The sequence below is a fragment of the Mastigoproctus giganteus genome, chromosome 12, assembly GCF_048544385.1.
Source record: "Mastigoproctus giganteus isolate SK-2022 chromosome 12, ASM4854438v1, whole genome shotgun sequence".
NCBI classification, from domain to species: Eukaryota; Metazoa; Arthropoda; class Arachnida; order Uropygi; family Thelyphonidae; genus Mastigoproctus; species Mastigoproctus giganteus.
Window position 1 is genome coordinate 39,019,216 of NC_143586.1, and position 25,473 is coordinate 39,044,688.

The window sequence follows — 25,473 nt, forward strand, 5'->3', positions numbered from 1 at the left end:
AATTCATACAGGATAATCTATATAATACCAAATTAATTAATAGGCAGCTCAAAGATATACATGAACATTTTGTAATTTCTCCCGTTGACAAAGCTGCTTGCAATTATGCAATCATATGTAAATCATATTATATAGAAATTATAAAAAATGAACTAGTCTAGCCATACATATAAACAGATAACATCTTCCTCTAATATAATAATCAAAAAATTAATTGCATTGCATAAAAAATTAAAGTTAAAGTATAATAACCTAAAATATCCGTTTATATATGGCATACCCAAATTTCATAAATCACCTATTGCTTTTAGATTCATAACATCATGTAGAGATAGTTATGCTAAATTTCCCGGAAAAACATTAGAAAAGTTACTTAAAATTAAATAACTTAAATAAAACTATTATAATATATAATAACTTACCAATTATAAATGCAATAAAAAATAACAATATTCAACAAATACAAACATTTGACTTTAACAGTCTATTTACGAGCATTAATCTTGATAATTTAAAAGTCGTTCTCCAGAAACTATATTTGGAAAATAAAAATGCTATAAAGGTTGATTTAACCTATTGGGATACTCTAATAAAATTATGCATCTTTAATAATTATGTATATGACGGAACATCGTTATACTTGCAAGTGACTGGCACCCCTATGGGAAGGTCCAGCATCAAGCATAATCGCAAACCTTTATCTATATTATATAGAAAGAGCATTCCAAGATAACCTACTTATATACAGATACGTAGATGATCTATGTGTTTTTAATTGTCCACATTTTGTCCAGGATTACAGTAAATTATATCCAGTAGAACTTGTATTAGAAAAAACTAATAGTTCCGATACTATAGCAAATTACTTGGATCTTCATACAGAAATATTCCATAATAATAATATAGATGTAAACGTATATAATAAAAGAGACGCATTTAATTTTAATGCAGTCAGCCTTACAAACTGGAGTTCTAATATATCAAAATCAGTGCATGCTAATATAATTTTATCGCAATGTCTAAGGATTGCTTATATTTGCAATAGTAATAAAAACTGTTCAGCGGGCACAACAGCATTGTACGGCAAGTTGATTAATAATAATTTCCCTATCGCTTACCTGAAATATCACTTCAGGAAAGCTATAAGCATGATTAATTTCAAAAATTTGTTTTCTGAACCTATTGTTTCAATATGATTTTCAATATAACTGTCATATATAGTGCCATGTATATATGTACATAGGATACACTTTGCATTCTTGGTGTCTTACGGCGTAGAAAACTTGTACCCACCGGCTTGCAAATTACAGTGTATCATTTTTATATATATATATATAGTTAAATTCATTTAAATTTACTTAAGTTCACGCTGAGGTAACATGCAAATTCAGCTGAGGGTCCTACTATAGGAATGGGTTTGCGATCCCAGGCATACCCGAGCCACAACTTATATCTTGTAATGTCTGTAAACTGTCGTACACTCTTTATTTTTATTTCTCCGAAATTATTAGGGCAATCCAAGGGCATAGGAGAAACTATTTCTTATCTATACCACTATTTTTCGCCTTTGTGGAGTTCAGGTTCTATTATTCCTACTCCTTTAGTTTTTCTTCTTACTATCTGCATGTTTCTCTTTGTGTTAACTTAAATTTAATTCTTTATTTATATTTATTTTTACCGTATCCATCACATGGGGGCACCACATATTATTTTGACGACTATTACATTATGTCCTAGATACGGTAAATATGTAGTATGTATTATATATTTAATCTTATTTTAATCATTAAATTATGTTCTCTGTCGGGTCAACGATGATTAATATATGCTTACATTTATATTTTACTTATATTTGGCCTATACTGGTTTAGATTTAAATTACTTAGCATATATTAAATTACTTATGCATATATTGATCATTACAGAAACAGAGAACCTCTTGTCATTTTTTGCCTTCAGTCTGGGTGGTTGGCCCCAGTTGAAGTCATCTGGATCATCGGTAAAAAGCGATAATAATTTTTTTTTTTTTTTTTTTTTGCATTTTCTTAAGTCCCTGATTATTTGATTGATTTACTTTTTCTATTATTTTCTATTATCCTTTATATTTTATAGACATTATGGGTGTATTGCATGATTGCTTGCAACTGCATTGACCCATAAATATTAGTTACAGTTACTGTCGTTTTAACTTTCTTTTCTTTTTTATCACTAATATAATTATAAATATATATATAGTTTGATTGTTTAAACTACTTCAATTTTCTGGTATTTATTTTCTATATAAGTATTACTATATTTCTATATAGGTATTACTATATTTCTATATAGGTATTAAGGTGTATACGGAACAGGAGATTCAGTTAGAATGTGTAGTCTAACCTATTCCTGAGGGTCTGTAATGGTATTAAAGATATAACTAATACTTAATGAAGTTAAAGTTATAATTATAATTATTTTAACAATCTTTAAATAGCATTAATTAATCATCAAATCGATATCAACTAAACATTCCTTTACCTGGTCAGTTACCCGCTACTTCATCGGGGGCTTTGAGCGGATCGATAGCCAGATTAAAGGAATGTCTCATAATTACCTGTTTCAGTTTTTATATATATATATATATATATTGTGTTATAATTGCATTGGGATATAAGTTTAGGGTAAAAATTTTGTACTGAAATTGAATTTCATTAAAACTGAATCGAAATCATGACTCACACCACAGCAGCAAAGCAAAAAGCTCAAGCTAATGGAAGTGCTGAGGTGGGCAGATGCCCTCTGAATCACAGCCTTTTAAAATGCACTGCTTGCTTGATGTTTGTGGAGCAATCAGGTAAGGGACATAATATTGCCAAGGGGAGTGTTTTTGTGTGTGTGCGATGTAAGGAGTTTGAGGAAATGGTGACAACTCAGCATTATGAGACAATATGAGAGCTTGAAGAACAGGGTGGATGCCCTTGAAGGATCTAAATTTAGGGGGTCCATCAAGCTCTCAGCTGTCCACATCAACGGCAGAGCTTGCACTTGAACATCACGCAACACAGCGGCAACCACCAAGGCAGAATTCACTGGTCCCACAGGAACTAGTAGTTGTCAGTGATTCTACTGTCAGGGAAGCGGAAAACATTGTGCAAAAAGGATAAGTGGAACAGGACCAGGGTATGTCTTACAGGGGCAAAGGTTGATGATGTTGTAGAGCAGATATCATCTTTTAAGGGCACAAAGGGTGATACTGTTGTACACATTGGCACTAATGATATTAAGAGTAGGAGATCGGCAGAATTACTTAACAAGTACAGGTCACTGTTGAAAAAAAGCCGTGAATTAGGGTTGAATTTAAAAGTGAATCTGCATTTCTGCCCAGACATGATAGGAGGGAGTATATGATGAGAGCTTTGTCAATCAATTCAGCCCTGGAGAGATTGTGCAAGGCTCAAGGGGTAGAATTTTTCAGCCTGGTCTGTGCTTGTTAACAGGAGAGACTGCTTCTACAGGGGATGGGATACACTTAAATAGAAAGGGTGCAAGAATATTTGCTGATGCTATCGAGACAGTGTTAGGTGAGTCGGAAAACTGCTACTTGGGGGGGGATACACGGACTATTAGATTAACAGTAGCCGCTGGCAGAGGTGAAAGTGATTCTTGCACTGCTTCTATTGGAATGAGCAGCAGCCTGGAAAACAAGATGCAAGGGATTTCAGAGACTGCTGAAGAGACTGCATTACGGTACAAGGAAACATATGGGTTGTGTTAGGGTACCTAAGAAGAGGAACAGATGCATGTATACTTGCATGTACACCAATGCTAGGAGTTTGGAATATAAATTTAGCATTAGCATTAGCATTAGTAGAGGCATTTGATGCAAGAAAGCAAGCTTATGCAGCATCAGCCAAAAAAAAAAAAAAAAAGTAACATAAATAAATAAAAATAACCACTTCCACTTCACCCCTCTGTTCGTTCGAAATACCTGTCCAGCTGAGCCTTAAACTTATTTAGGCTATCAACTTCCACGACAAGGGATGGAAGTCTGTTCCACCCACCAACCACCCGCTGGCTAAAGGCAAATTTCCGCACATCTATCCTACATCTGTCTTTCCTCAATTTGAATTTATGCCCTCTCAGGTGATTTTTCTGAGCTAGAGGAAGAATCCCATCAGCATTGAGCATGCTCAAACCATTCAAGGCTTTCTACACCTCTATCAGATCACCCCGCTGGTGCCTAGTTTCCAGACACTGTAATTTGCAAAACTTAAGCCTTTCTTCGTAAGAGAACCCCTTTGTCCCATTCACCAATCTAGTTGCCCTTCTCTGTACTCGTTCCAGCAGCTCTACATCCTTCCTGAAATGAGGCCTCCAGGCCTGTATACAGTACTCTAGGTGTGGCCTGACCATTGCCTTATACAAGGGAATAATCACCTCCTTATCCCTGCTAGAAAAATTCCTATATATCATTGACAATACACCATGAGCTACTCTTGCAGCTCGTCTGCACTGCTCAGAGAACTTCATATCTGCCTTCACCACCACCCCCAGGTCCCTTTCATTCTCTACCACTGTCAGTGTAGTACCACAGAGTTGATACGTTGCTCTGGGGTTGCTGTTTCCCATATGTAGTACTTTACATTTCTCAATGTTAAACTTCATTTGCCACCTCGAATCCCATCTGCTCAACCTTTCCAAATCCTGTTGCAGCAGCATAGTGTCAGTAGTGTCCTTGACAACCCTGCCAACCTTCGTATCGTCTGCAAACTTGGACATTAAGCCTGATATACCATCATCAATATCATTTATAAATACAGAAAACAATAAAGGCCCCAATACTGAACCCTGAGGGACTCCACTAATAACATTAGTCCACGATGAGCAGTGTCCATTGATTACCACTCTCTGTCTTCTCCCCCTCAACCACCCCTTTATCCATAGCAGCAACTTGCCTCCAATGCCACACTGCTCCAATTTGTGCAGCAGTCTTCCATGTGCAACAGTATCAAAAGCCTTTCTAAGATCCAAGTATATAATATCAAAGTTATTCCCTGCATCCAGTTTTTTTGTGACTGCATCATAGTATCCAATCAAATTGGTCAGGCAAGACTTCCCCTTAACAAAACCATGCTGTGTCCTAGCTATAACTGAAGTCTTGTCTAGATGATCCTGCAGTGCTTCTTTCACCAGTGCCTCCATTAATTTTCCGGGAACAGAAGTTAAACTCACAGGTCTATAATTACTTGTGTCAGCCTTTGATCCCCCTTTGTGAATTGGGGTCACATTTGCACATCTCCAGTCAATGGGTACCTCCCCTGAGTCCAAGGAAGCTCTCATAATTATGGCTAAGGGTTTGCTTACCTCCTTTGCTGCCTCCTTTAATATAACTGGATAGATCCCATCCACCCCAGGTGCCTTTCTTGTGTTTATCTTCAACAATTTCTCCTCCACTTTGCTCTCAGTTATTACAAGATTCTCTAGCTTACTGCTAGAGTTGAATACACCTCTGGCATTCCCCTCGCTAAATAACTCCTCATGTGTGAATGTCGATGCAAAATATTCATTTAGTTTGTTAGCTACCCGAGCAGGGTCATCAACAGTTGACCCATCGATCTCAAGTGGACCAATCTGATTCATCCCCTTCCTTCTAGAGTTTACATAAGTAAAGAACTCTTTGCTGTTTTTCTTCGCATCCCTTGCCAAGGATCTCTCGTAATCTGCCTTCGCCTGCCTAACCTCCTTTGTAACTTGGTTACAGATCAACTTGTATCTATCATAGGCATCCGTGTCACGTGTTAATTTGTATGTATCCCATGCATTTTTCTTCTCTGCCATATGCCTCATTAGTTCATCTGACAACCATTTAGGCCTAAACCTTGAACAATATTTCTTAGTTGGTATGTAAAGCCTAGTAGCTTCCACGATAAGTTCTTTGAATGCTTCCCATTTTGAATTTGCTGTTGGCAATATCATCAGTTGATCCCACTGTATAGAATTTAAATACTGTCTCAGTCCATTGTAGTCGCCTTTACGAAAGCAATACCCCTTCCCTTTACCCCTAATGGTAGTTACCTCTTTGAGTAACTCCCACTTCAGCACACTGTGATCACTGCCACCAAGTGGTTCATTTATCTGCAGATTCTTAATGCATGAAGAATCACTACTGATAATCAAATCAAGAGTATTACTCCCTCTAGTTGCCTCCCGAACATGCTGATGTAGAAAACAATCATCCAATAAATCCACAAAAGCCTTGCTACTGTGTGAGTGACCAGCCCCCAAATTCCAGTCAATATCTGGGAAATTAAAATCCCCCATTATAAGACTCTCTGATTTACTGGCCCACTCTATTTCTTCGAACAGTTTCTTATTATACTCATCAGAGTCATTAGGCCTATAGCACACTCCTACTCTCAATTTTGATCTCCCAATGCTTATGTCACACCAAACTGACTCGACACTGCACTGTCCAGCGATGTCGACTGGCTTCACTTCCTTGGATTTTATGTGTTTTTTAACTAATAGCATAACCCCTCCTCCCTTCCTTTCCTGTCTATCCTTTCTGTAGACATTGTACTCCCCAAATTCCAGTTCTGCATTTCTTATATCTGTGTGACACCACGTCTCTGAAATCCCCACAATATCTGCCTTTGATGTTTTGAGCAATACCTCAAATTCATCAAATTTATTTACTAAACTCCTAGCATTGGTGTACACACAAGTATACATGCACCTGTTCTTTTTCTTAGCTACCCTAACACAACCCATGTGTTTACTTGTACCCCAATGATTCCCAGCAGTCTCTGAAATATCCTGCATCTTATTTTCCAGGCTGCGGCTCATTCCAATAGAAGCAGTGCAAGAATCACTTTCACCTCTGCCAGTGGCTACTGTTAATCTAATAGTCCTTGTATCCCCCCAATCTAGCAGTTTTCCGACCCACCTAACATTGCCTCGATAGCATCAGCAAACATTCTTGCACCCTTTCTATTTAAGTGTATCCCATCCCTGTAGAAGCAGTCTCTCCTGTTAACAAGTACAGACCAGGCTGAAAAAAATTCTACCCCTTGAGCCCTGCACAATCTTTCCAGGGCCGAATTGATTGACAGGGCTCTCATCATATACTCCCTCCTATCGTGTCTGGGCAGAATTGCAGACACTTTCAATTTCAACCCTAATTCACGGCTTTTTTTCATCAGTGACCTGTACTTGTCAAGTAATTCCGCCGGTCTCCTACTCTTAATGTCATTAGTGGCAACGTGTACAACTATATCACCTTTTGTGCCCTTAAAAGATGATATCCGCTCTACAACGTCATCAACTTTTGCCCCTGGCAGACATACCCTGGTCCTATTCCACCTATCCTTTTTACAAAGCATGTTTCCCGTTTCCCTGACAATAGAGTCACCAACAACTACTAGTTCCTTTGGGACCAGCGCATTCTGCCTTGGGGGTTGCCGCTGTGTTCCGCGATGACCAAGTGCAAGCTCTGGCATTGGTGTGGGCAGCTGAGAGCTTGATGGGCCCCTCACTTGTAATCCTTCGAGGGCATCCACCCTATCCTTCAAGCTCTCATATAGGCCCATAACAACGCTGAGTTGTCGCCTTATCTCCTTACACTCCTTGCATCGCACACACACAAAGACATCCCCCATGGCAGTATCATGTCCCATACTTGACTGCTCCGCAAACATCAAGCAAATAGTGCATCTTACAAGGCTGTGATTCAGAGGACAACTGCCCCCCCTCAGTTCTCCCCTGGGCCACAGCATTCCCATTAGCTTGAGCCCTTTGCTTTGCTGCTCTGGTTTGAGTCATGATTTAGATTTACTTTCAATAAAATTTCAATTTCTGTACAAAATTAAATCCTAAACTTGTATCCAAACACAGTTATAACGCTATATTTATGTTTCAGTAACGAGTGTTATCTACGGAATATTTACGTTTCAGTAACGAGTGTTATCTACGAAATATTTACGTTTCAGTAACGAGTGTTATCTGCGAAATCCCTTTATATAACTTTCATATCAAGTTATGTATTAATTATTTGTTTTTACTAATTATTTATGTTACGTAACCTAAGTGGTTATATGTATAATTAATTATGTTAAATAAAATTAATTATATTACGTTTGTAATCTAAGTCGTTATATGTATTTATTTAAACGTACAATTTAACTGCTAACGAAGTTCAACTAACGCTATCTAGTACGGTATATCGTATCACAAAGGCGGGAAAATTACGAACGGTTAGCGGAGTTGAAACACGTGGAAACCTTTACCGATACTTTTATGCAATTACAAGGCCGAGTAAAGAATAAATACACCAAATTAATCAGAAAATCACAAAATAATGTTATACTACTAAATTTAAATCAAAAGTTTTAGAAAAACAATAATTTCAAATCAATTTGATGAATTTGAGGTGTTGGCCAAAACATCGAAGGCAGATATTGTTGGGATATCAGAGACGTGGTGTCACACAGATATAAGGAATACAGAACTGGAATTTGGGAAGTACATTGTGTACAGGAAGGATAGACAGAATAGGAAGGAAGGAGGGGCTATGCTATTAGTTAAGAAATACATAAAATCCAAGGAAGTGCAGCCAGTCGACATCGCTGGACAGTGCAGTGTCGAGTCAGTTTGGTTTGACATAAGCACTGGAAATCAAAATTGAGAGTAGGAGTGTGTTATAGGCTTAATGACTCTGATGGTTATAATAAAAAAACTGTATAGGGAAATAGATTGGGCCAGTAAATCAGAGTGTCTTATAACGGGGGATTTTAATTTTCCATATATTAACTAGAATTTGTAGGTTGGTCACTCACACACTAGCAAGGCTTCTGTGGATTTACTGGATGATTGTTTTCTACATCACCATGTTTGGGAGGCAACTAGAGGGAGTAATACTCTTGATCTGATGAGTAGTGATTCTTCATACATTAAGAATCTGCAGATAAAGGAACCACTAGGTGGCAGTGATCAAAGTGTGCCGAAGTGGGATTTATTCAAAAAGGTAACTACCATCAAGGGCAAAGGGTAGGGTTTTTGCTTTCATAAAGGCGACTATGGAGGATTCTATAGGGTGGGACCAACTGATGATGTTACCAACAGCAAATTCAAATTGATCTTGGAACCTACTAGGCTTTGCATACCAACTAAGAAATATTGTTTAAACTTTAGGCCTAAATGGATGTCATATGAACTAATGAGACATTATTATTAGCCGTATGGGTGCAAGGAAGCCTGAGGCTTATGCTGAACGAAACAAAAAAAAAAAAAAAAAAAAAAATTCACATGGTTCCCTGAGAGAGAGAGAGAGAGAGAGCGAGAGAGAGAGAGAGAGAGAGAGAGAGAGAGAGAGAGAGAGTCTCAGAAGTAGAAAGGAATCGCCAAGAAAACAAGAAAGAGAAGAATGGTGATATCCAGCTCAGGGCCCTGGGTTGGGATACTCACCGGATGTGAGCCCCTGGGGTTGGAGAAGAAAAATGCATGGGATACATATAAATTAATGGGTCACACAGAAGCCTATGATAGATATAAGCTGGTCTGTAACCAAGTTACAAAGGTTAGGCAGGCGAAAGCAGATTACGAGAAATCTATGGCAAGGGATGCAAAGAAAAACAACCAAGAGTTCTTTACTTATGTAAATTCTAGAAGGAAGGGGATAAATCAGATCGGTCTGCTTGATATCGATGGTTAAACTATTGATGATCCTGCTCAGGTAGCTAACAAACTAAATGAATATTTTGCATCTACATTCACACATGAGGAATTATTCAGGGAGGGAAATGCCAGAGGTGAACTAAACTCTGGCAGTGAGCTAGATGATTTTGTAATAACTGAGAGGAAAGTGGAGGAGAAATTGTTGAAGATAAACATAAGAAAGGCACCTGGGGTGGATGGGATCTATCCAGTTATACTGAAGGAGGCAGCAAAAGAAGTAAGCAAACCTTTAGCCATAATCATGAGAGCTTCCTCGGGCTCAGAGGAGGTACCCATGGACTGGATATGTGCAAATGTGACACCAATTCACAAAGGAGGATCAAAGGGCGACACAAGTAATTACAGACCTGTTAGTTTAACTTCTGTTCCAGGGAAATTAGTGGAGGCACTGGTTAAAGAAGCACTGCAGGATCATCTAGACAAGACTTCAGCAGTTATAGCTCGGACACAGCATGGGTATTTTAAGGGGAAGTCTTGTCTGACCAATTTGATTGGACAATATGATGTGGTCACAAAGCAACTTGATGCAGCGAATAACTTTGATATCATATATTTGGATCTTAGAAAGGCTTTTGATATGTTGCACATGGAAGACTACTGCACAAATTGAAGCAGTGTTGCATCGGAGGCAAATTGCTGCTATGGATAAAGGGATGGTTGAGTGGGAGAAAACAGAGAGTGGTAATCAATGGACACTACTCTTCGTGGCCAATTGTTATTAGCGGAGTCCCTCAGGGTTCGGTGTTGGGTCCATTGTTGTTTTCTGTATTTATAAATGATATTGATGATGGTATATCAGGCTTAATGTCCAAGTTTGCAGACGATACGAAGGTTGGCAGGGTTGTTAATGACACTAATGACAGTACTTTGCTGCAACAGGATCTAGAAAAGTAGAGTAGATGGGCTGAGAGGTGGCAAATGAAGTTTAACATTGACAAATGTAAAGTACTACATATGGGACCCAGAGTAATGTTATCAACTCTGTGGTACTACACTGACAGTGGTAGAGTATGAAAAGGAACTGGGGGTAACTGTGCAGGCAGATATGAAGTTTTCTGAGCAGTGCAGATGGTCTGCAAGAGTAGCAGTGTTGTGTTTTGTCAATAATAGACAGGAATTTTTCAAGCAGGGATAAGGAGGTGATTATCCCCTTGTATAAGGCAATGGTCAGGCCACACCTTGAGTCTGTATACAGGTCTGGAGGCCTCATTTTAAGAAGGATGTAGAGCTGTTGGAACGAGTACAGAGAAAGGCAACAAGATTAGTGAATGGAACAAAGGCGAATGGAACAAAATTTGAGCCTTTCTTATGAAGAAAGGCTCAAATTTTGCAGATTATAGTGTTTGGAGACTAGGCACCTGCAAGGTGATCTGATTGAGGTGTATAAGGCCTTGAATGGTTTGATCATGCTCAATACTGATGGGATTGAGCATGATCAGATCACCTGAGAGGGCATAAATTCAAACTGAGGAAAGACAGTTGTAGGATAGATGTGTGGAAGTTTGCCTTTGGCCAGTGGGTAGTTGATTGATGGAACAGACTTTCATCTTTTGTTGTTGAAGTTGATAGCCTAAATAAATTTAAGGCTGAGCTGGACAGGTATTTGGAACGAATGGAGAGGTGAAATCGGAGAGTTTTTTGTTTTTTTTTTGGCCGATGCTGCATAAGCTTGTTTTCTTGCATCGTATGCCTCTACTAATGCTAATGCTAAAAAAGTTGTTGCAGTAGTTAAAGGTAAAGACACATTTTAATTTCAGAAGAGGAAACTTTGACAGTTTAAGGCATTATATGGCATCCATTAATTGGGTGGATTGCAGAATGAGGGCAAATGCATTTGAATAATGGAATACCTTTAAAGCAGAAATCACAGAAGCCATGAATGCATGTATCAGAGTATCTGAAATGGATGTGGAGCTAGCCATGCAAATAGAGCAAAAAAAAAGATAGCACTGGATAGTTACAGAGCAACAAAAAGTACCGAAGCCTACATTATGTACAAGTTGATCTGTAATAGTATGACAAATAAGGCTAGGGAGGTAAACACTGCATATGAGAAGGCACTGGCTAAGAGAGCAAAGAATGGGGACAAGGAATTTTTCACATATAAACACAATGAAGAAGAAAGTGAATCAGATTGGACCCTTGTGCACTGGCAGTGGGAAAGTCTTAGATAACCCAGCTGATGTTGCAGATGAAATGAATAGGTACTTTGCAGCTGCCTTTACTGACAAAAGACCCTTCATGCTGAGAAGAGGCTGTGTAAGTGAGGATGAGCCATACAAAATTAGTGATTATGAAATTACAGATCATTGTTTATTAGAAAAACCTTTGAGCATAAAGGCAAATAAGGTACCCAGAGTTCATGGCATATACCCAGTAAGTTTGAGTGAGGCCCCACATAGCATATTGAACCACTGAGGTTAATTATGAGGGCATCTTTGAATTTGGGAGAGATTCCTTTGGATTGGAGAAGTGCCAAAGTTCACTAATACAGAAAGATGGTTCTAAGAGTAAAGTCAGCAACTACAGACAAGTTAGTCGGACTTCAGTGTTAGGGAAAATTTTAGAAGCAATGCTCAAAAGTGCAATCTGGGGACATTTAGATAGATATAACATTCTGAAGGCACACAATATGGTTTTGTTAAGGAAAAATCATGTTTAACTAACAGCGGGCTATTTTGACACAGTTACTCACGAGTTGGATGTACAGAATGATTTCGACATAGTCTATTTGGATTTTAGCAGAGCACGTAACTCAGTCTCTCATGAGAGATTACTGTATAAGGTGAAACATATTGGGATTACTGGTAAGATTCTAAGATGGACTGCTGGGTGGCTGCAGGGCAGTGGACAGAGGATTGTGATTAATGGATATTCTTCAGTTTGGTGTAATGTGGGGGTCCTCAACGACCCATTCTTGAACCATTGTTGTTTCTGATGAAGGGATAAAAGGTGAAGTCAAAATTTGTAGACAACGCAAAGATTGGTAGTGTTGTTAATAATCAGTGCTATGCAGTGTTTCCTCATGATGAACTTGAACAGACTTCAAAAATGGTCAGAAAAAAGGAAGCTATGTTTTAATGCAGCAAAATGCAGTCTTATACTTGGGGAATAGAAACTCCAAAATAAATTATACACTTGGTGGGGGTGAAATAAAACAGTAGAGGAAAAAAGGGATCTGGGAATTATGATATGGGCAGATATGAAGTTTTCTGAACAGTGAACGAACGGAGAGGTGAAATCAGAGAGGTTTTTTTTTTTTTTGGCCAATGTTGCATAAGCTTGTTTTCTTGCATCGTATGCCTCTACTAATGCTAATGCTAAAAAAGTTGTTGCAGTAGTTAAAGGTAAAGACACATTTTAATTTCAGAAGAGGAAACTTTGACAGTTTAAGGCATTATATAGCATCTATTAATTGGGTGGATTGCAGAATGAGGGAAAATGCATTTGAATAATGGAATACCTTTAAAGCAGAAATCACAGAAGCCATGATTGCATACATCTTATTAAAAAAATATTGCAGGAAGAGAATCTGATCCTGGCTACCTGTTTACAGTGTAAACAGGCAGCCAGGACAGGACAAAAGTCCATGGTGTCCTTTCAATTATTTATTGAACATTATCCTGTAGAGATAGGGAGCTCATAATACCACTGTATAGGGAAATTTTAATACCACATTCAAGTATGGAGACTTCATCTGAAGTAAGACATTGAGCTTCTTGTAAGGGTCCAAAGATAGGCAACTTGCATGGTGAAATCAGCAAATTGGCAACCATTAGGGGAAAGGACTCTGATTATGTGGGCTCCAAAGCTTGACAACTAGGCACCTCAGAGGTGACTTGATTGAGGTTTATAAGGCCCTGAGAGGGGTTTAGTAAAATGAATGAAGGTGGGATTTTCACTGTTATAAAGAATTCCAGAACTAGAGACCATAAATTCAAATTAGCAGGGAAGAGGTAGCCTACACTGTAGGAAGTTTTCTTTTAGCCAGTGAGTTGTTGATTGTTGGAACAATTTGCCTTCATGGATAGTTGAGTCTGAAAGCTTGAATATTTTTATTTGTTGTTGTTGTTGTTATTTGGTTTTTGTGAGCATTGGCAACTAAGGCCATATTGCTCCGGGAATATGCGGTGGTCATTCCCTGACCTTTCTGCATCCTCCGTATTTGGTGGTCACCGGCTTGAACCCCAGTCTAATCAAGAAGCGTGTGCTATGCACTGCCGCTTCTGCCCACCTGGCTACGGAGGCACCTGAAAGCTTGAATAAAATCAAAGGTCAACTGGATAGTTACTTATGTGAGGAGGGAAGCTCATAATTTGTTATTCTCTTATCTACTTGGGGCTTTTTGGCCTGCACAGCAAAAGCCTGTGACTTCCTTGCACTATATGGCTGTTGTTGTTATTTGGTTTTTAGGAGCATTAGCAACTAAGGCCATATTGCCCCGTGGTCATTCCCTGACCTTTCCGCATCATCCGTATTTGGTGGTCATGGGCTCGAACCCCGGTCTAATCAAGAAGCATGTGCTATGCACTGCTGCTCCTGCCCGCCTGGCACTATATGGCAAATACTATTACTACTTGTAGTAATCAAAAATTTGCCATTTTTTAGAGCCATCACTATCTCTTCTTCCCTATTTGTGCAATGTCACTGATAATGTGAATTGTTTTTGTTCTTCTATAATTGTATATTTTGCCATTTTCCTATCAGAATACTTTTTTCTGAACAATGTACCAGTATCGATTGATTGCTTTGATTTTTGTGGCACAAAAACGACAAGGTTATAATGCACTATGAAAAAGATAATATTCAAAATGCCAGTATCAGTACAACTCAGAAAAAAATTATGCTCTATGACAAAATATCTAAATAAACATTTAGGCACATTTTACATCATTTTCACTATGAAATGCTACAGTTATCTTTGCATTTCTTTCCATGTACTGCTGTCATGCTTATTTGGCTGTAATTGTGTGATTATATTTGTGTTTCCTGATGACTGAAATTGAAAAACCACATCTATACATCAACTAGCAAATATGTTATCTTTTTTTCAGATTTTACAATACACACAACATTTTGCATATATGTCTCCTAAAATTTTATATTGCATTTCTTTCACACGGAAAGACACTGTTAATCTGATTCAGACCACATAAGTACAATGAAATAATTGCACACTTCAAAGAACAATGCTATTATCCACTAGCATTGGTCCAGTAGATGTGGATGGATTAACTGTTGATGATCTTGCTCAAGTTGCAGACAAACTAAATGGGTATTTGGCATCTACATTCATACATGAGGAATTTTTTAGGGCTGGGAATGCCAAAAATGAGTCAAATTCTGGCAGGGAGCTGAATGATTTTGTGATAACTGAGAGGAAAGTGGAGGAGAAAGTGTTGAAGCTTAAACATAAAAAAGGCACCTGAGGTGGATGATCAAAGGGAGATGTGATTTACAAACCCGTTATCATTACGGGTTTGTAAATTTTTCTGTTCCAGAAAAATTAATGGAGTCAGTGATTAAAGAAATAATGCAGGATCATCTAAATTAATGGTTCCCAAACTTTTTCGGCCACTGCCCACTCGGTCCCATAAGCTAAACACCAGTGCTCCCTAGACCCTACCCTATAAAAAGCATTATTCCGACTAGCAGTTTGCATGACCTACTAAGGAAGATAATACCACAATAAAATTCAAAACGGTAATAATTAATTGAACATTTATTCAAAATCCAATTTAACATTTTAATTTAATTGAATTTTAACAATAACTTTTTTTAAATAAATTAAATTTAATTAATTTTATCAATTATACTTTTTAAATTTAATTTAATTTAATTTTACCAATTAAACTTTTTAGTTTAATAAGAATTTGAATTTTACCAATTTCCCAATGTCTGATTTAAACTCACTTTAGCAGGAGTCTTAAATCACTTTATATTTAGTAATGTGGAGTGTAAGTTCTTTGCTTGGAGAGCAGTTGGATTATCATACTACCCTAAAACCAGCATAAAATATTTATACATAACTTACCAAACATGCACAAACCTTTTTCTAAGCAGTGCAGAAGGACTGCAAGAGTAGTTCATGGTGTCTTGTCAATGATATACAGGAATTTTTCTAGCAGGGATAAGGAGGTGATTATCCCCTTGTATAAGGCAATGGTCAGGCCACACCTTGAGTACCATATACAGGTCTGGAGGCCTCATTTTAAGAAGGATGTAGAGCTGTTGGAACGAGTACAGAGAAGGGCAACAAGATTAGTGAATGGAACAAAGGGTTGCTCTTACAAAGAAAGACTTGAGTTTTGAAAATTACAGTGTCTGAAGACTAGGCACCTGCAAGGTGATCTGATTGATGTGTATAAGGCCTTCAATGGTTTGACCATGCTAAATGCTGATGGGATTCTTCCTCTTGCTCAGAATAATCACATGAGAGGGCATAAATTCAAATTGAGGAAAGACAGTTGTAGGATAGATGTGCAAAAGTTTGCTTTTAGCCAGCGGGTAGTTCATTGCTGAAACAAACTTCCATCTGTCATTGTAGAAGTTGATAGCTTATACAGATTCAAGGCAGAACTAGACAACCATTTGGAGAAAGTGGATGGGTGAAATGAGAAGGGGGTGCATGTTTTTTTTCTTTTTCGATGATGCTATATAAGCTTGCTTTCTTGCATCATGTGCCCTTGCTAATGCTAACCTTCCCCCACCATGGATGTATGGTAACTAATTCATAGGAAAATCAATAGCTATTACCAATAACTGGCTATCTTGGGTCAACTCTGAATTGCAAATACAGTCAGTGACCAAAAGGAAATAGCTGAAAGTGACAAGAGCAGTAAAAATTTAAATACAAAGGAAGGAGGGCGTTTTGCTCTAAGCCAGTGGTTCTCAAAAGGTGTGCTGCAAAATTCTGGATTTTGTGTTATTGTAGATGGCTAAAACAGTTATTTTTAACTGATAAATGGCCATGTTTAGTACCCAAATGTCTTTTCAGTTTATTAGGATCCATACACTTTGTTGCAAGTTTTTTTTCCCACAGACCACACATTTGGGAATATGGTTTTCAGGTCCACTGTATATACATTCAAATTTAAATAACTATTTTGGTACTTACAGTCTGTACCAAGAGACTGCACACCTTGTATGAAACTTACACTTCCAATCAGTTTGTTCCCAGTTTTGTTACTGTTACTTTCTGCCAATGACTCATCATTCACCTTTTTCTATTTAATCAAAAACTTATCCATATTAAATTTATTAACTTTTAATTAATTTTAAAATTTTCTTGAAAAAGCAAAATAATCAAAACTCGCTAAAACATGTATGCACTCCAAAAGAACTCAACAAAACAGGATGCTCTTATTGAAGGGAAACTGTGCATGCATGAGTCTCCGATTTCCAGTAGTGCTGCCAAATTAAATGTTCAGTATAACTCAATTCCTCGTGGCAAAGAATACTATGCTGTGAACAAAAAAATTTCAGAACTAGCCCTAAGCTCTAGCTTGGTTAACTGAAAATAACATAACTCGGTATAGAATCAGACATTTAGATACAATCAGGTACAGGGTCCCAGTACTTTTTTCAATTGAAACCATAATTACATTTAAGAAAAGATTTAAATATTAAAAATATCAAAATAACCATTGATAAATTACCTTTCAAAAAATAAAACCCTAAAATTTAAACTAAAATTACAAAAAATTATCACATTATACTGAATAAAGTCTTTAGCAAAGACTTAATTCAGTCTTAATAATTGAAAAAAATCTTTGGCAAAGGAAAGAAAAACAGCAAAGAGTTCTTTACTTATGTAAACTCCAGAAGGAAAGGGATGAATCAGATTGGACCACTTAACATAGATGGGTTGATAATTGATGATCATGCTCAGGTAGCTGATAAATTGAATGAGTATATTGCATCTACATTTACACACGAGGAGTCATTCAATGAGGGGAGTGCCAGAAGTTTATCAAGCGCTAATGGGGAGCTAAGCGATTTTGTAATAACACAGCAAAGTGGAGGAGAAATTGTTGAAGTTAAATATAAGGGTGGACGGGATCTATCCAGTTATATTAAAGGAGGCAGCAAAGAAAGTAAGCACACCCTTAGACATAATTATGAGAGCTTCCTTGGACTCAAGGGAGGTCCCCATGGACTCGAGGTGTGCAAATGTATCTCCAATTCACAAAGGTGAATTGGTGATACAAAAGGTGACACAAGTAACTACAGACCTGTTAGTTTAACTTGTGTTCCGGGAAAAATAATGGAATCACTGGTTAAAGAAGCATTGCAGGATCATCTAGACAAGACGGCAGTAACAGTTAAGACACAGCATGGGTTCCTTAAATGGAGGTCTTGTCTGACCAATTTGATTGGATACAATGTGTTCACAAAGTAACTGAATGCCAAAAATTATTTTGATATCATATACTCGGATTTCAGGAAAGCTTTTGATACTGTTGCACATGGAAGACTGCTGTACAAATTGGAGGGGTATGGCTTGTTAGTTATGTTTGTTATTTGGTTTTTAGGAGCATTAGCAACTAAGGCCATACTGCTCCGGGATATGCGGTGGTCATTCTCTGACCATTCCGCATCCTCTGTATTTGGTGGTGACGGGAGGGGTATGGCATTAAGGGTAAGTTGCTACAATGGATAAAAAAATGGTTGAGTGGGAGACGACAGAGAGTGGTGATCAATGGACATTGCTCTTCATGGACAAATGTTTTTAGTGGAGTTCCTCAGGGTTCGGTGTTGGACCCATTGTTGTTTTGTATATTTATCAATGATATTGATGAAGGTATATCAGGTTTAATGTCCAAGTTTGCAGATGATACAAAGGTTGGCAGGGTTGTTAACAACAGTAAAGACAGTATTCTACTCCAACTGGATCTAGATAAGTTGGGAAAATGGGCTGAGAAGTGGCAACTGAAGTTTAACATTGACAAATGCAAAGTACTGCATATGGGTAGTGATGACCGAAGAGAAACGTACCAACTCTGTGGTACTACACTCAGGGAAGTGGAAAGTGAAAAAGACCTGGGGGTAATTGTGCAGTCAAATATGAAGTTTGCTGAGCAGTGCAGACGGGCTGCCAGGGCAGATCATGGAGTCTTGTCAATGATATACAGCAATTTTGCTAGCAGGGACAAGGAAGGTGTTTATCTCATTATACAAGGCAATGGTCAGGCCACACCTAGAGTACTGTGTACAGGTCTGGAGGCCTCATTTTAGGAAGGATGCAGAGTTGCTAGAACAAAGAAGGCCAACAAGATTGGTGAGGGGAACAAAGGGGTGCTCTTACCAAGAAAGGCTTAAGTTCTGCAAATTGCAATGCCTGGAGAGTAACACCTGCGAAGTGATCTGATTGAGGTGTACAAGGGTTTGAATTGGTTGAGCAAGCTGAATGCTGATGGGATTCTTCCTCTTTCTCAGACTAAGAACCTGAGAGGGCACAGTTTCAAATTGAGGAAAGATAGTTGTGGAATAGAAGTGCAGAAATTTGCCTTTAGCCAGTGGATAGTTGATTGGTGGAACAGGCTTCCATCTTTTGTTGTGGAAGCTAATAGCCTAAATAAATTTAAGGCTGAGCTGGACAGGTATTTGGAATGAATGGAGGGGTGAAATGGGTGGTTTTTTTTTTGGCTGATGCTGCATAAGCTTGCTTTCTTGCATTGTATGCCTCTACTAATGCTAATACTAGGTCAGATTTAGTTCTATGGTAAGTAAAAAAAAATAATATCGAGTTCAAGGTCACTCACTAGGTGTGTGGGCCTAGTAAATGATCTTGAGCCAAGTAGTATTTGTTTCCTTAATTATAGAGACTCATTTTCACTTGCTGAAATCCAGAGAAATAAATCAATAAATAAAACTGTGGAGAATTAGAGATGACAATTCAGAAAAGTGCCCATGGAATTATCTATAGAAAAGGCATGAAGCGGAAACTGAATATCTATGAGACAGAGAGTGAGATACCATAAGAGATGGGTCATTAATTAACTTGACTGTACTCTTTTGAATGAGTCTAGAAGAGGTTTTGGGAGCACCACTTCAGATGTGGGAACAATATTCTATGGTGGGCAGATTTTAGATTTATAGAGTGAGTAGTTTTTGAAAAGAAATGTAACACTGAAAACAAAAAATAAAACCCAGTTTTTGGATGCAGAAGAAGCAATATTTGTGATGTGCTTATGCCAACAGAGATCGGAAATTAGATAATTCCTAGTAGAGATATATGACCTTGTCTAGAATTCTGAGTGTCATCGAAGAAAAGCAAAGGAGCAGTATACTCTTTTTTGCAAGAAACAAGAAAGGACTCAGTTTCAGAAGGGACAGAAATTGAAAAAGAATGGCTGCAATAGAGATGTGTGAAAACTTTCAAGTAACAAGTTTGTTCCATCAATCAATTAAACAACTGATTGCTCAGTTGTTTAATTGATTGACAGAACAAACTACCTCTGATGTGGTTGAAGTGTGTAGTGTAATTAAATTACAGGAAGAATTAAGACATTAGAGGGTATGGACAGGTGGTGGGTAGTGTGTGTTTGTTGTTTTTTTTTTTGTTTTTTTTACTAATACACAATTTATGCATCCATTCTGAAAGTCATGTAATTTAGTTTGCTGGAACTGACAACAGCTTATTTTCAGTACATAATTCTTAATAGTGGTCAAATGCAATAAATGAAGATGTTCTAATTTTATTAATGTTTTCAAGCACTTTATCACTTTAATTACAAAGTGCTTGACAAAGCACTTTGTTATTTCTAGTGTTTTTTTCTTTCACACAAGTCATCCACATTATCAGAAGGTAATGTGGATCACTTGTGCAAGGTATAATTCCAACATCCTCATCAAGCTACATGCTGCTATAAAAGAAAAAAGATGTGGAAAGCTGTCAAAAGGGTGCACCTGCTCCATGATAATGCCCCTGTGCATTCCTCACATGCTGCAGTGAGGTGTGATGATGAATGGGAATTTGAAATATTTCTGCATCCTGCTCATTCCCCCGACCTTGCATCCTCAGATTTTTTCCTCTTTCCATGAAGTCCTTTCTTCATGGAAAAACTTTGCTGCTGATGATGAGATGATTTCTGCTGCCAAATCATGGTTTGAAGGACAGTTAGAGGACTTCTACAAAACTGGCCTGTATTAAGAGGTGGCAAAAATGTGCCATATTGTCTGGTGGTTATGTTGAAAATGTGTAATACACGGTGTTTGTTTCCACCTTCTATCGCAACTACTTCTGGGTCAATAAAAATTTTTGTTGCTCCTTCCCCATAAAAGCTGTTTTTGCAGGACTAGTTATATCTGAAATGATTCTGTTTGAAAAAGTTTCTTTCATCATCAACAGATTAGCACTCATAGACCTAATTCCAGGAAGGGTTCACAGTGTATCTGAAGGTAACAGAAGAATTGCAGAAATGGTTATAGCAGGCAATGATGATGAACTATTAACTCCTTGATTTTCATTCAGCTGGTATAGGTTAAACTAAGCAACAAAGAGCTGACAATTCAATCTAGTTAGGTAAAAAATTATTATAAGTAACAAAATAAACAAATATAAGGTTCCATATATTAATAGGAAAGAAAAATTATGCACAATATTAAAATGAAATACCTCAAAAGATCAGCAAGTCCCAAGTGTTGAAATATCAGATTTAAACAATCATATGCTGCTAGTAATCTATCCATGCCTGACCACCTAGTATTAACAAAGTTTAAAGTTTGTAGAATTTTATTACAACCATATGCATGTTCTGACAAATGATCATGTTTCCTTTTGGTTTTCCACTCAGTAACATTTGAAAACTTATGATCTTTATTAATAGAATCATTTTCTACCAATGGCTCTGTCTTTCCATGAATGCCTTTTGGAGCTATATCATTTGTCAGCTGGGCTTCTAGTAAAGACTTTGGGGTATCTCTAATTTGTGAACTCGTATTAATGGTGGCAAAAGCGGATGCATCTGCAGTAGCAGCAACAGAAGGTGATGGACTAGGTGGGCTATGTGATGAATCTAACGTGGTAGGCACAAATGGAGAATCAACTGGTAATGAGCAAGAGGAAGTAATGTATGGCAAAACCGTAGGAGGGTGATTTGTAATATCTGATGAAATGTTCTGTTCACTGACTGATGCACTGCTAATTTTAGAATTACTGTGATTAGAATTTTTAAGTATGCTGTAATTAGGGCTAACTAATGGACTGCAATTAATTATCATGTTTTCTTTAGTAGCTGACACTGTTTGTGGAGGACTATTTAAAACTGAACTGTCACCAATTCCTGAAGAAACATTTTCTTTTGAAGTAGTGGAGTCTACTACAGTTTTTTCTGATGGTGCATTAGCAGAAGAAGCATGAGGAAATTGAGACCGGGGAAGATGGGTTACAACTGATGAATTAGATGGTAGTAAAATATAGTTTTGCAAATCTGTTTTGTTTATATTAGGATCTGAAACTACTACATTTCTAGACAAATTAGTTATACCAGCAAGAACATTTCCAGAGGTAAACTTTTTCTGAACTTTATTATCTCCTGGATTCTTCTCTCTGCTAACTGAAGCATTCGCTTTTGTCTGATTACTCACTGCACTGCCAGGGGGAAAGGATTGAGGAGCATGAGAAAGTTGAGAAGAAGATAACTGTGCTATAATTTCAGAAGGTGAAAGTAACACATATTTTGCTGAATCTATTTTGCTTGATTTAGCAGAAGGAGCTGACTTGGATATTCCCGATGTTGAAGATAAACTAGTGCTAATATTTCCAGGACTGCACAAGGTTTTTAAAAGTTTACAGTGTCCAGTAGCAGACATCTTTTCTCTGCTTGTAGAAAGGTCCACTTTGCTGTGTTCTACCTGACTAGGAATAAATGAAGAAATATGTGAGGGTGCAGGTAACTGCACTGTTGTTGATGGTTCTGTAGATGGTACTAAAACATATTTAGAAATTTCTGTTTTGCCCCTTTTGGACACAGAATCTGAAATTATATTTCCTGTTACAGGAGTTATTCCTCCTAAATTTCCTATATTGGAAATATTTCTAGAATCAACAGCAATTTTTAAAAGCTTATAGTCTCCTAAAGAACACTTTTCTCTAGATGCTATAGTTGTAGTTTTACACTGTTCTACTGATGCACTAGCAGCTGAAAAAATATGAGGTGCATGAGATGACTGTGTAGCAAATGATGAATCTGTAGATGAGAATAACACATTAGCTGAATCACTTTTAGGGACTTTGGCAGAAGGGCCTAAAGTGGAGTTTGATCCGTGCGGTGGTTGTCCACTAATTCCACTGGTAGGAGAAGTACCTAGTATATTATTTGGAGACATATATAAAACTTTTGTTCTGTTCTGGGTTGTAGCTATACCATCTTTAGAAAATCCAGTAGTACTAGATATAGGAACTTCTCCAGATTTTGAGGGTAGTCCAGGACAAAGAAAAATATAACTAGATGGGGGTATTCCCGGTAATTGCTGAAACTGTGAATTTGACAGTAGCATAGCAGGTGGACCAATAATTCCAGAAGAGGTTGACATTGTATTTGAAGGTAACAGAAGAATTGCAGAAGTGGTTACAGCAGGCAATGATGATGAACTGTTAACTCCTTGATTTGGAGATGACACAGATGGTTTGTTATGAATTCCTACCTGGGGAGGTCTTGGTGCAGCTTCAAGTTTCGGCAATGGAGGTAATGGAAATACTGTTGTAGATGTAGATGACTGGGTGGGTGGTGCTCTACGAAGTGTTGGCATAGGTCCTTGTACTTTTAATGCTGATTTTAATCTATTTGTTTTGTTTTCATTTGAAGACTGCTTTCCAGCAGTTTTTTCTACAATTTGCATGGGTGGGGGTTTTATACCTACAGGAGGTCTAGTCTGTAAAACAGAAGATAAGTTTGAAGTGAGGTACTCTGATTTTGAAATTCCTTGTTGTAATATTATTTCTGGAACAAAAGAAACTTCGCTACTTGCAAGTTCTGGAGACTGTGGTGGTAAAACAAATTTATCAGTTGCCAGTAGTGATTTGTCTTTAATCACTTCAAGTATTTTCTGATATTCTTGAGGGACTACTTGCGAGCATCTCTATAAAGAAAACAGAATAAAGGTAAGGACATATTCTCTTCTAGAATACATAAATAAATCATATAACAATAAGTATAGAAAAATGAGGGATAAGTATAAATTTTTTGCCTTTATATAAAAAGGTGACTCAGATATGAATGAGAATTGTTTTTATATAATTTTATAAGCACTAAACATCAAATAACAGAAAGATTTATTTCATGAGATAGTTTTCCTCTTTGTTTAAATACTACTGCCATCTTTTTTTTTGCTTTGTGGTCATTGTATCCTCCATGAGAATATATTTCAGCTACCTGGAAGTGTAGGTTTGAATCCCATCAGAAACTGGAGGGATTCTGTAGGACTTCTTTCAGATAAGACTATAGTCAAAATAACACAGTACACCACTGTAGAAAATACATCTACAATCTAAAAATACTGTGGATTCCTTTGTAGTTTCCTTTGGTACACCTTATCCAGAATGCTCCAGTACAACACTCAGTAATTCAGTCTGGCAACATATATTCATTACAGAAACCTTAGTAGCAATTTTCCATTTTTGGGAAATAAATCTAAATGCAAGAAATAAGGTTTTCGATACATATGACATCCATTTCTATACATGTATCAAGCACTTTCTAAACTCCATCGCTGTATGTGGAAACTTGTGACTACCTAAAAAGTTTTCACAATGCAGCATTTGAAGTCTGCCATGCTTGTAGTTATAATACATTAAGATATTTTTCAAAACTTTTATCCTGCAGAAACTCTGATTTGAGGACACAAAAGCTTCCCTCTTTCACTTTTGCAAAAGCTGATCTTTGGAACTTTTTTGCTTAAATAATGAAATACTCTTGAATTCACCTTGCCCATTACTTTCACAAAACCTTTCATTTGTTCAAGTATAACATGGAGAGGTGGAAGGAAAATATTTAGGGGATCCACTAATGGAACGTACTGCACACTACTCATTCCTGGCTCATATTTTTCTTTTTTTGGCTAATGCTGTATAAGTTTGCTTTCTTCCATCATATGCCTATGCTAATATGTGCTTCTTCGAGGCACAGTCATGCCTGATGTAATGGTACTGCAGTAGAATGGCTGTGCCAAAAGACAGTCCTTCTACTGCAGTAATGGGAAAAAATGTTTTGTGAAGCCTCTTTGCATGGTCATTGACATACCAATGAATTAAGGTGTGGTGTCCAATGAATTGTGGTGTCCTCAATCCACTGATAACTACTGTATTGAATTGCTTTGTTAGTGTCTCAATGTTGTCTCCTTTATATGAACTTGGTGAGAAATGAGGATGGATGGCGTCAGGTTGTCATTATGCAAGAGAACAGCTTTCAGACTTTGTTGTGAGGAGTCAATGAAGAGGTATTCAAATGTAACGTGCGCTTGTGACAATTTCCTAAAACCTCCACTGATATATGAGTGGGTCAGAAGTATAGTGAACCAAGTCCAATTTTTCTTCAAGTCAGGCTACAGGTGTAATAAGTCCCTTCAAGCCAATAATTATGCAGTGAATATGTGGAGAAGTCCTTAGTTCTTTAGCTGGCTGTAGAGAGCAGTCATTCCTTATAACACTGAAGAATATCTGATAGTGTTCACTGTTACAGTGAGCCAAGTCCCCCTTGTTTAGAACCATGCAGTTACCTCTCCATAATGTTTGAATCGTAGCAGATTCTGGAATTAGGG

At 37.5% G+C, this 25,473-nt stretch overlaps 1 protein-coding gene across 1 annotated transcript in view; it reads right to left on the reverse strand.

Annotated features, from left to right (window-relative positions):
- The window catches only part of LOC150076912 (uncharacterized), a 347,314-nt gene that overhangs the window by 178,070 nt on the left and 143,771 nt on the right, over positions 1-25,473 (reverse strand). Inside the window, exon 7 of the mRNA XM_090385729.1 lies at positions 21,332-23,796. Within this exon, the coding sequence (XP_090241855.1) occupies positions 21,332-23,796 (2,465 nt within the window). The remainder of the gene's footprint in view (positions 1-21,331; positions 23,797-25,473) is intronic.